Source organism: Panthera uncia, chromosome B4 (genome assembly GCF_023721935.1).
Source record: "Panthera uncia isolate 11264 chromosome B4, Puncia_PCG_1.0, whole genome shotgun sequence".
Taxonomy (NCBI): Eukaryota; Metazoa; Chordata; class Mammalia; order Carnivora; family Felidae; genus Panthera; species Panthera uncia.
The window spans coordinates 46,791,093-46,803,806 of NC_064809.1; the positions used below are offsets into that span (position 1 = coordinate 46,791,093).

The following is a 12,714-nucleotide window of genomic DNA, read 5'->3' on the forward strand; positions in this document are numbered from 1 at the left end:
CCTTCCCTTCCCTTCCCTTCCCTTCCCTTCCCTTCCCTTCCCTTCCCCATTGCCCCTTCCCCATCTTCCCTTCCCCACCTCCCCTTCCTTTCTCTCCCCTTCCCTCCCCTCCTCTCCCCTCTCCTCAGGTCCTTCACTAAGGCAGCTCTTCACTATAATGAAGAATCTGAACTGATGATATGGAAACAGTATGGAAAAACCAAAAAAAAAAAAAAATTAAGCTTGAAAAGCAAAAATGGTAATTTTTAAGCCACCAGAGAATATACCAGATTCCTAAACAAGCCAGTTCCTCTTATGCATTGGTGCCTTTAAAAAATAAATGTATAAAGAAAATAGAAAAGCATAGAGAAAATGTAACATGCATTTCAACATTCAAAATGTCACCTTTTTAAAGTGTTTCTCCCAGACAGAATAGATAAAGCAGAATTCTTGGGTTATAGGAAACACAACTTTTTGTAGATATTGACAAATTATTTCCCAAAGTGGTTACACCAGCTGACCCACCCATCATTAGAATTCCTATTTCCTCCATATTCTTAACATTTGGTATTATTAAACTGTTTTTTTTTTACCATTATGATATATGTGAAATGGTATTTAATTGTTGCTTTGTGCTTCATTTTTTTCAAAATATAAGCTTTTCTTTTTAGAAAAAAAGGTGTTTATTTAATTTGAGAGAGAGAGAGAGAGCACATGCACACATGTAATCAGGGGAGGCACAGAGAGACAGGGAGAGAGAGAATCCAAAGTAGGCTCTGTGCTGTCAGCATAGAGCCTGATGTGGGGCTCAGACTCACAAACCATGAGATCATGATGTGAGCTGAAATCAAGAGTCGGACGCTTAACTGACTGAGCCACCCAGGAATCCCCATTTTTTTTTTGATTACTAGAGAGATTCAATGTCTTTTCAAACACTAGTTTATTGCTTATTTTAACTTTGTTGTATAGAAAGTTTAGTTTTCATTATGGCCACATTCATTTTTTTTCTTCTGTAACTTACCTTAACTGAGAAATATTTTCCTAGTTGAGATCACAAAGTCATTTTCTATTAATTTCTTCTAAGTTTTGAAGTTTGAGTTTCACATTCAGGTCTTTATTCCATTTATAATCCATACGGAATGAACTCTATATTTGTGTATAGTTTCAGGTAGGATTTTAATTTCTTTTTTTTTTAGGATTTTAATTTCATTTTTTCCATGTTGCAAGCCTACTGTGCCAGTATCATTTCCCAATTGACTTGTAATATCACCTCTATCGTATTCCAAGTTCCATTGCTTGCTGTGTCTGATTCTAGAATCTGAATTTTTTCCATTGAGCTATTTGTCCTTGAGTTTGTCTTTGCTTGTGGTCATTTGACAAACTTCTACTCACCTTCTTAACCTCATCCATGTGCCCTTATTAATGTCCCCTAAGCAGAAATGATTATTTTCTCCCTATGCTTTTCTGAGTATTCCTCTATTAAGTACATATAAAATAGTATATTACTGACCAATGATTATGATCCTAAGACCTGGAGGCAAAGTAGTCTTATAGCCTTGAAGGCTCTCATCTCTGCATTCCCAAAGACTCTTGGGACCCCAGAGAGCCAACTGTCATCCATATTGAATCAGAGGATGCCATAAATCATTCACTACTTTTCTTGTATAAGCAGCTGTAATGGAGAACTATGTGAATAACATCTGTCTACCAGATCTCATTTGGACACATCACTGCTCTGGCCATTGGGAAACCTTATCTCTGCCTCCTGTGTTTAAAGAAAATGGAAAATGCCTGTTTCTGCACGTTATTGTCTCTTACCTTGTGATTTACCCCTATCTTAAGCTGACAATCATTTGGACTTGGTTTCTGAAGGACAACTGCCACATTGTGACCTTGCTATTGACTGGGTTTATTATCCTCAAATTGTGGTTTCTGGTTACCTTCAACTAAATGACCGCAATACACTGTATATGTGTATATACATCTCAAATTTGGGGTAATGCAGTTACAGGACTCAAATTCTGCCTTCAGACTGAACAGAGAAATCTATTTCCTTTCCTGGAGAAAACTTTAACTGATATGGAACAGTTTGGATGCTCTCATAAGAAAGTATAGTGACACACAGATCAACACGTGTGATATACAGAGAAAAATTGTTATCTGGTTCAGTTGGGAAATGGGGATGATTCTGACAATATAATATGATAGAAAGTTTTGTGTGTTTAACATACACCGATTAAGAGGTAGTGTGATATTCACTCATTCATTTATATGTTCAACAAATATTTCTGAGTATACATTATGCCTCTGTCACTGTGCGGGGCAATCCATATGTCCAAATTGAGTAGAAAAACCAGGGAACTGATGGTCAGAAGGCCTGGCTGCTAGTCTTGGCCCTACACACTACCTGGTGGTATGATTAAAGACGAGCCATTAGGTTTTCTGGGTCCCTTTCCTCATGCGAAAACAGGAGGAGGTAGATGATTTCAAAGGACTCTTCCAGACTGAACATATAGAGACTTTGAAATTTCCCACAAAATGCCAATAAACAGCAGAATAGCTGTCTCTACCTATAGAGTGCCCATTATATGGTTGTCACTATACACACCTTATTTCAAGTTCTCACAACAGGTCAGATGAGGATACCGAAGCTAAGTAACACATCATAATGCACTCAAAATCACACAACTAGTAAGTCACAGAACTGAGCTAGATAGGAGTTCAGGTCCCTCTGACACCAAGCTGTAAGTGATCTATTCAGTACCATTCTGCCTGTGATGTGGTCTTTGATGCAGAATGCCTTCATGATCTTCGATCTGTCTAGAAACCTTCTTGTGAATGTACATTATCATTGATGGCATCAGACTTCTCCCTCTCCCGCTCCCTCCCTCTCTGGATGGTGAGCACAGTGAGACAAAGAGGGTGACAGGTACCTCAGCACCAGAAGAGCGATGAGGAGGAGCAGAACCACAGCTCCTGTGAGGGTGAAGACCGCAATCAACAGGGCTTGAGGGCCTGTGGCAGAAAAGGCAGTGAAAAAATGCATTAGTAAGGATCTTTGAAGAGCGAATAAAAACATTTCAAAGACTCTAGTTGTATAATCTGATTTGAGGAAAGGGAAAGGAGAAACTTTTAAAAAATATTGATCTTTTATTAATCTCTTCATTGGTAGTTCAGGTCCTGCATCTGTGGTCTCTGAAGAAAATTATCTGGAATGTGCCAGGGGAAGTGGTTTAATTCCAGCTATCCTTATAATCTGTTCACTGTACTTCTTATGGGAATCACCAAATGTTACAAGAACATAAAATAGTTTTCAGTGCAGAGATAATTTTGGTAGGAAGTCCACCTAATATCCTTGGAACTCCTATACCTAAGGAGGACTCATAGAGAAAGAGACAACTATTTTTTAAGAACAAGCACAAATCAGAAGAAAAGTCAGTCACTGTAGAATACCAAGTGACAGTGTTGCCTGCTGGTCCTTCCCAAGCACTACCAGGTCATTGAGGGAAGTCACTGAAGAATGTAAGTGACTTTATTTATTAGAACACTAGTTGTAGGTGGAGCTGTAAGGATGGAGGGATTTAAGAGACTCACAGAAGGGTAAGTGAAACCCAGGAAAATGTGGATCTAACCCAAGGAAGCATTGAAGCAGAATCTGAATCTACAAAGGAACAAGGCTTTATTGAGAAGGACAGCAGCAATAGTAAAACTGTGCAAGAAAGTCATGGTTCATATATGCCACAATGGATTCAGTTCAAGAAGGGGAAATGGAATGGATTCTAACCAATAGACAGTGATATTTAGCTTTATATAAATAATGATGAAAATGTTTACTAATTTTCAACTTTTAGAATCAAATTGTAGGTAAATGGCAGAGGGCTTCATAGAGGTACAAAACAGATATTATCAACTATGAAAAATTAAAGAGAAATACAGGAGACTCTGGGAGATAAGAAGGAGGTAGAAGGGAGGATAGGGTCACTAGTTGGGAAGCAAGAAGTTTTGTATATAGTTGATAGAATAATACTAGAAACTTACGTGTATTAATTAAAACTACAAAGGCATCCAATAAATGAATTGACAAAAAATATATAGCTATATTGAGAAAAGGTTAGAAAAAAGTAGGGCTGGTGAAGATGAACCAAATCTTTCATCAGTACAAGAAATAAACAGATAACATCTAATATTTATAAATCAAGGAAGATATTCATATTACTTAGAAATATGCAACAAACTAAAGTCAGAAGTGATTGAGAGACCAAAGTTGACAGAGACGGGACCAGGCACACTCACTTTCCACTATGAATATTTCTACTATTGGGTTTAAAAATCACATGCATGAATTTTTCGTCACTAAAATTTTCTCTGTGCTTTTTATAAGGGGTGGTGTTGAAGAATTTATGCTTTGCTGCTAATGTAGGATGTTGCCTCTGCTTGTTATCTTGTTTTCTGCTAAGGGAAAACCTACAACAGTGAAAATTTGAGCGCTGGATTTCTGTTCTCATCAGGGAAGAGACTGATTAGTACTCTGGATTTGGAGTTGCAGTATGGGCATGTTTGACTGTGTGAATTCTGCTTATTACTGTGATCATCACTTCCCTCACCTAGCCACCACTGCCATTGCCATCACTCTCCAATTCCACACAAAAAACGAAGTCAACACAAGAAATGCAATTCTACTCATCAATGATTCTACTCATCAGTCTACTAAGATTACACATCCCCCTAGACTAGAACATGAATTGGAGGGACTAGGGGGAGCTTCCGCTGGGTCATTGCCCATCTCAATTCCTATATGCCCCCTACAGTATGAACATCTCACTGCACCATATTTAAATATACTATATACTATTTAACTATAGCAGTTGTTAATTCAACATACTTTTCAGTTTTGCTTAAGTTAGTCAAGTCACAGTATTACATTAGTTCAAAGGTCAAGCTTCTGCTGCTGTGGTTATCACATTCTATTTAATTCCATTTACAGTGAAGGTAGAATGATTTTATAAGCCCACAGTCATATGATAGTTAGAAAGAATCTTAGAGTTAGTTAACAGATGTCCTGATTTGAAGGAGGAAGAAACTAACACTTGGAGAAGTAAATTGACTGAAATTAACACAGGGTGGATTAGTGCTGAGTAGAAATGAATTTATAGTTATCTCATATTGTTCCTTCTTCCTTCCTTCCTTCCTTCCTTCCTTCCTTCCCTCCCTCCCTCCCTCCCTCTCCTTCCTTCCTCCCTCCCTTCCTCCCTCCATCTCTTCTAAGGCACTAAGTTGGGCAAGCAGACATGAATAAAGAATAGACCCTACACTCACACAGTATATGGTTTAAAAAGATGTGTAAACCAATAAGTGTGATATAAATTCTATGCTAGAAGTCTGGTGGGATTTGGGAAAGATCAATGGGAAGCTAAGAAAAAGCTTAGAAAAGATGAAATTCAAATTAAATGTTGAAGATGAGTGGCTGTTTACCAGTTGTATGGAGGAGTGATACATTTTAATCAGAGCGAGTAGCATCACTGAAGACACAAGGGCACGAGGTTGCAAGACCACCTCCCACCATTTTTTTAAGGAAATAGGAGGAAGTTGAGGGAGTAGGGAAGGGATTTCAGGCAAGATGAAAGAAAGATAAGTCTGTAGAAGTAAGAAGATAAATGGACATTTTGTGCTGTAATAAGTCATTTAGACTTTATTCTATGGGTAAGGTAGAGCTGCCAATTGAGTGTTAGCAATAATGCAACAATATGACTGGATCCACGCTTTCATTCTGGTGGCACTGTTGGTTAGACTAGAGGTGGGCAGGAAGCAGGACTGAAGCAGGAAGTCAGGTGGATGTTATTGTAACCCAGGAGGCAGATGATGATGGTTTAGAACATTCCCTGGCATTAAGTAAATCTTGGTAGAATGAATGAAACCATAGTGATAGTGTTATCTCAGTTGAAACATTCTGACACTTAGTTGGCAGTTGTGTACCCAGATAAAAGACCAGATGAAATCTCGTTTACTATTTGAAAGATTGAATTACTTTATTTATAAAGTTTGAAGTTAAATGTAGTAACAGTTGAGTAATGAAAAGTTCTGGCTAACTGAATTTTCTGGCTAAATGAGGATGAAGTGAAGTTGCCCAGGATGATACAATGTCCCTGTAATATGAATATTTAATGTGATGTCTCTTAGGTAAATAATGAGAGTTCTCTCAAAAATTATTTTTTGAGAAGTTGAGCATTTTATAAAGCACAGATCCTTCTATTGAATAACTCAAATACCCCAAAACTCTTAAAGAAATATATTAAAAATACAAGCTGACATTGTTACCACAGGCTATAATTAAGGGAAAAGAAAAAATAGTTGTAACTCAAAAAGTTACAAAGGAAAGAAGTAAAGAGTTGCAGAAATCCATGAGAAAAGAGATACATTTTAAAAGTTAAGTGTGGTTAAACCTAGGAAGCTTGCAGATGGTTCTAGAGATAATTTTAAAAAGCTTGCTCATGAAAAGAAATCAACTTTAAAAAGCAATGATAGTATTGTTTTACTTTTTCAAGATTGCTTTGGGTATAGGGGGTCTTTTCTGCTTCCACACAAATTTTAACATTGTTTGGCCTACCTCTGTAAAAAAAGCTGTTGGTATTTTGACAGCGACTGCATTAAATGTATAGACTGCTTTGGGTAGTAAAGACATTTTAACAGTATTTGTCCTTCTAATCCATGAGCATGAAATGTCTTTCCATTTCTTTGTGTCATCTTTAATTTTTTCATCAGTATTTTAGAATTTTCAGAGTACAGATCTTTCACCTCTTTGGTTAAGTTTATTCCTAGGTATCTTATCTTATTACTTTGGATTAAAATAATCTTATTATTTTAATATTATTAAATTATCTTATTATCTTATTATTATTAGGATTAAAGACCTAAATGTGAGACCTGAAACCACAAGAATCCTAGAAGAGAACTCAAGCAGTAACTTCTTTGACATCAGTCATAGCAACTTCTTTCTAGATATATCTCCTGAGGCAAGGGAAACAAAAGCAAAAATAATCTATTGGGACTATATGAAAATAAAAAGCTTCTGCACAGTGAAGAAAACAATCGACACAACTAAAAGGCAACCCTACAGAATGGGGGGTGAGTATCCAAAATATATAAAGAACTTATAAAACACCCAAAAAACAATTAATCCAATTAAAACTGGACAGAAGACACAAACAGATATTTCTCCAAAGAAGACATCCAGACGGCCAACAGACACATGAAAAGATGCTCATCATTACTTATCATCAGGGAAATGCAAATCAAAACTATAATAAGATATCACTTCACATCTGTCAGAATGACTCAAGTCAAGAGCACAAGAAACAACCAATGTTGGTGAGGATGCGGAGAAAAAGGAACACTGATGCACTGTTGGTGGGAATGCAAACAGTATGAAAACAGTATGGAGGTTCCTCAAAAAGTTAAAAATAGGACTACTTTATGATCCAGCATCACTTTACTGGGTGTTTACCCCCCAAAATATAAGAACACTAATTCAGAGGGATACATGCAGCCTTATGTTTATTGCACCATTATTTATAAGAGCCAAGATATGAAAGCAGCCCAAGTGTCCATCAATTGATGAATGGATAAAGAAGTGGTATTTTACAAAGGAATATTTAGCCATCAAAAAGAATGAAATCTTGCCATTTCAATAACATGAATGAGGCTGGAGAGTATCATGCTAAATGAAATAAGTTAGAGAAAAACAAATGTCATATGCTTTCACACATATGTAGAATTTAAGAAACAAAATGAAAAAGCAAAGGGAAAAAATGAGAGAGAGAGAGAGAGAGAGAGAGAGAGAGAGAAAGAAAAGAAAGAAAGAAAGAAAGAAAGAAAGAAAGAAAGAAAGAAAGAGACTCTTACTTGTAGAGAACGATCTGATGGTTACCAGAGGGGACAGACTGGGGATGGGTGAAATAGGTGATGGGAATTAAGGACAGCCCTTGTCATGATGAGCACAGGGTGATGTTGGAAGTGTGGAATTATTATACGGCACACCTGAAACTAATATAACACCGTATATTAACTGGAATCAAAATAAAAACTTTAAAAAAGAGCAATGATAACAGTAAATCTGAAGTCAGTTAGGGATTGTTTATTGTTTAGAAGAATGGGATCCCCACTTCCCACATCCTTCTTTGCTTTAGTCAACTGCATATGGCTACTGAATAAAAACACAGGGATCATTTTTAACCATATATGACTCATGGAACACAAGAGGACTAAAAATATAGCAAGAACTTTAACACAAGCAAGTGCATCAAAACACAACTTTTCTCTTTAAGTCCTATTGACCTCAGTTTCTGGTTATTAAAACAGGGCTGCGAGACAAATATTTATAGTTTATTTTTTAGTATTTAAAAATGGTAAATTAATACAGAGTCATGGGAAAAATTGGAAAATTAAGAAAAACATAAAATGGCCAAAAAAAAAATTCTCCTAGGATCCTACTATTCAGAAGCTATCACTGTTAACATTTTAGCATATTTCTTTACAGTCTATTTCTAACATAGTTTTACAAAGAATAGAATCTTATTAAATAAAAATTTGTTCACTTTCCTGTTAATTTACCTTGTGAGTTTTCCCATGTCATTTAAAATTCTTTGTAAATATTTTAATTGGTTTATGACGTACCATTTATGAATGTATCACTTTTTTCTAAATTATTTTATTAATGTTGTTTCCACTTTTTTTTTTCTTTGCATCTTGGGCATAAATACTTGTCCAAATTTAAACTTTTTTCCCTAAAAATAGATTAGTAATGTGAAATTACTTACTATTTATTGTAGTAATCCTTGGCTAAGCCAGACTGTCCTGAGACTTTGTTGCCCAGGAGATACTTAGCTGACCCTATACAGTGATGGCCAATGTTATATGGTCACATCGGAAGTTGCACGGGTGAAGTTATAGTCATGTTAGGGCTTTCCATGATATTATAGGATCTCATCTTAAGTAGATGGGGAATCATCATTATAACCCAAGTATATATCCTGTGAGGAAATGGGGGGAGACTTTTGAAGCCATGCTCACTGATGACTGACGGCTGCTGGCATCATGTGTTTCTTGCTGAAATATGTATACTTTGAGTTTATTGCAGTAAAACGGAGTAAGTGGCATTAAGAATATATGTCTTTGTGTTCACTTTGCCAGTTGTTGCAACTAATTTTCTATAGGTTAATTTTTGTCAGTGATTAGGTAGGATACATATTAAAGAGAGGTATAGCTAAATTAGAATAGGGATAGCTTCAGCATTTAATTAGAACTGTAATATCATTCATTGGGAAGGGAAGTCCACATTTTACAAGCCTAGCAAATCTAATTCAGACAACAGACAAAATAAACAAAAAAATAAAAGCAGGCTAATTGTATAAACCATAGAATGTGCTTACCTTACCAGAAAAGCCATTTCAGGGAAAGAAAATTCACCAAAGGATATCTTACCCTCGCCTGGGATATCATTAGGAAGTTTGTGGTTCTTCCAGATGAATGTGGGGGTTTCTTCCTTTGGAGTAGTCCTATTTACATGGGTGTCATAGGTCAATAGAACGTTGTACTGTGCCAGGGCATGAAAAAGAAGAAGGATGAACAGAAAAAGACATTTTAGAATGACTTCTGATGAGAATGTCCTGCCCATTGACATTTGAATTTCATAGTAACACTTCTCAATGAAACAAGGTAATGTTTTGCAGCCAGGAGCTTAGCTAGGTAGCATCCACTTATTGGTTCACAGCATGAAGGTAGCTTTAAGCTCCATGTGGGTCAATTATTTTGTTTCTTTATGATCATACATCGTATGAGTAACTCCTACCCAATATAGAATCTTTGCCTCTTTAGAGAATTAGTTCAAGCCTCTCATTTTACGAATGTTAAAAGAGAGACCAAAAGAAATTAATGGCTAACTCTAAGTCACATGACAAGTGAAGCACCAATGTTTTCCACAATATTAAGTTGCTTTGAAAACAATATATTGAGAAAATGCACCACAGGTAAAATCCATTATCTATTTTGATATAGGTCAAGGGGCTCTGAAATAATGCTACATTTAAATTCTATCAATTACATAATTTTCAAATATCTTCTATCCTTTTGCTCTAATATGCTGTCTTGTACATGATACTAATTAGGCTTCTAAAAGAAAAGGTATTTTTTTCAAGCAATCCACCAATGGGATATATTAATATATCCTTACAATATTGCTGCATATATTGAGTCGGTTTTGTAAAAGACATCTGAAAAATGACCATCTTTCTAAATTCAACACCATTCCCTCAAAACTTTCTGGACAAAAGTTTTATATCTTTAGAAATATACTTTTAATTTTTTTAATGTTTATTTATTTTTGACAGAGAGAGAGACAGAGCATGAGCAGTAGAAATATACTTTTAACTTGAAAGTATGATCTATAATTGCATATATTGAGGATAGTAAATATCCTAACATTCGGGTACAGTACATTGACTTTCTATTGAGGCTTTCTCTGGATATAGAATAGCTTATCTATATCTCTGTGTTTTGAGAATTAATCCCTGGTTGCCTGTATATACATATTATACAGCACAACTGCTGGCACTAGATTATTGGAAAATTCAACTAGATTTACCTTTATTGAAAAATTCAGCTAGATTTTCCTTCAGAGAGAGTAAGTGTACAGAACATTTTTTATACTGAAGAGCAGTTATGAGGATGATATAGGATCGTCATGTATTTGCTTCTCTCCAAAGGAATCATTAGGTGCAAATGACTTAGAGGGGAGTATAGTTATCTTTGTAGTTACTATAATAACTGGAGCATTGGTGACACTTTTCTAAAGGTACTCCCATGAAATGTATGTGAAATATAGCATTATATTAAAGGTTTATATAGTAACTGTAAACTATGGAGTAGTTTTCTGAAATGCCGCCCTCAAATTTCTGGTTTAACTTTCTCAATCTGGACATCTTTTCTCTAGCTTTCCATATTTCCCATTACAGATATCTTTTACAAGGGGGGGGGGGTCAACATATATGCCAAATGTATGACTTAAAGATGCCATAATGATCACATTGTAAAATTACATGAAAAAATGAATAACTCTTTGTCTTAGATTCCTAGTTATGTGAGGACACAATGTCTTAAAGAAAAATACTTTCTACTGACCATTTGGTTGGCTAGAACAGTGGCTTTCATAGTTTGCGATGGGCACAATTTTGGGTGACATACAGATAGGTGTTTTGATTTTAAATTAAATGCTGATCAGCCATTAATTATATTCCAGATAAGAAGCTAAGCAAGCACTGGAAACATGGAAAAGTAAGACCCATTCCCTTTCTTTAAAGAACCTACATGGGGGTGCCTGGGTGGCTCAGTTGGTTAAGCTTCTCACTCTTGATTTTGGCTCAGGTCATGATCTCATGGTTTGTGAGACTGAGCCCTATGCTGTGCTGACAGGGTGGAGCCTGTTTGAGATTCTTTCTATGAATCTCTCTGCTCCTTCCTCTGCTCCCTTTCAAAACAAATAAACTTTAAAAAATAAAGAACCTATATGTAGGTGAGGAGAAAAGATACATGTAATGTGAATAAAAACATGACATTATAGGATGGCTTGTGCCAGAAATATTGCACAATTAGTGATTTTTATGAGTTCAGATGGAGAGAACAGGGAATGTTTCATTGAAATTTTTAGCTGTGGAAATGAATAAACAATTCTTAGGACAGAAGTGTCATCCTATCATTGATATCCCATCAACAGTCTGGTATTTATATCAATATATTCTGGCTAAGTATCTTATATAGAGTCAATAGAGTATGGATATTCTAAATAAGGTCTATGGGTCAAAATGCTTAAAGAATAGTCTCAAGTAGGGCATAATTGTGAATTTGAAAAAAATAACTTGCAGATTTTTAAACACAACTTCTCTAATTCCTTTTCTATCACTTGCCTTGTAGTTATCCTTCCTCTCCTAGTCACTTCACCCCAAATTCCTGATAAGAAGTCAGACATACTTTGTTGGTATCCACGGAGGTATACAGAAGCATCATAGTGTTGTCAATATCCCCACAGTTGTCCAAAGTCACAGGACCCGCATGCCCTAGGGTAAAACCAGGAAAAGTTAGAGGTTATTTTTGACTTTTTGACAGAAGGTATGAAATAGGTTCAAATTGTTCTATTTTACTGAAAGATTGTCTTAATGAGCTAATCAGAAGGAATCTCCATTGGCTCCTAGCCCTGAGATCTCTGATGGATATTTATTTTAATGTTTATTGATTTGAGAGAGAGAGAGAGAGGCGGGGGGGGGGGAGAGAGAAAGAAAGCATGAGCAGAGGAGGGGCAGAGAAAGAGAACCCCAGGCAGGCTCCATGCTGTCAGCACAGAGCCCAATGTGGTGCATGAACTCAAAAACCATGAGATCATGACCTGAGCTGAAATCAAGAGTTGGATGCTTAACCGACTGAGCCACCCAGGCACCCCTCTCTGATGGATATTTTTGAGAGAAATGCTAATTAGTATTTAGTTAGAAGGGAATTTTTTTTCATTGCATTTAGGATGAAATAAAATATAATCAGCCAATAAATCCTTCTAATTATTAGTGAAAAGCTTTTGCTAAGAATATTTACTAAAGTAGTGAAAATTTCTCATATACCATGTGATTTCCTGTATTATCACATTATTAACTTCACATGTCCAGTTTTCAACAAAAATATCACAAGGCATAGTAGGAA

General features: G+C 36.0%; 1 protein-coding gene across 1 annotated transcript in view; it reads right to left on the reverse strand.

The window, feature by feature from the left end:
- GUCY2C (guanylate cyclase 2C) overlaps window positions 1-12,714 on the reverse strand; it is a 70,434-nt gene that overhangs the window by 32,525 nt on the left and 25,195 nt on the right. The window contains exons 9-11 of the mRNA XM_049625128.1: window positions 11,998-12,083; window positions 9,457-9,568; window positions 2,913-2,994 (exon numbers count right to left, since the gene is read on the reverse strand). Coding sequence (XP_049481085.1) covers window positions 2,913-2,994; window positions 9,457-9,568; window positions 11,998-12,083 — 280 coding nt within the window. The remainder of the gene's footprint in view (window positions 1-2,912; window positions 2,995-9,456; window positions 9,569-11,997; window positions 12,084-12,714) is intronic.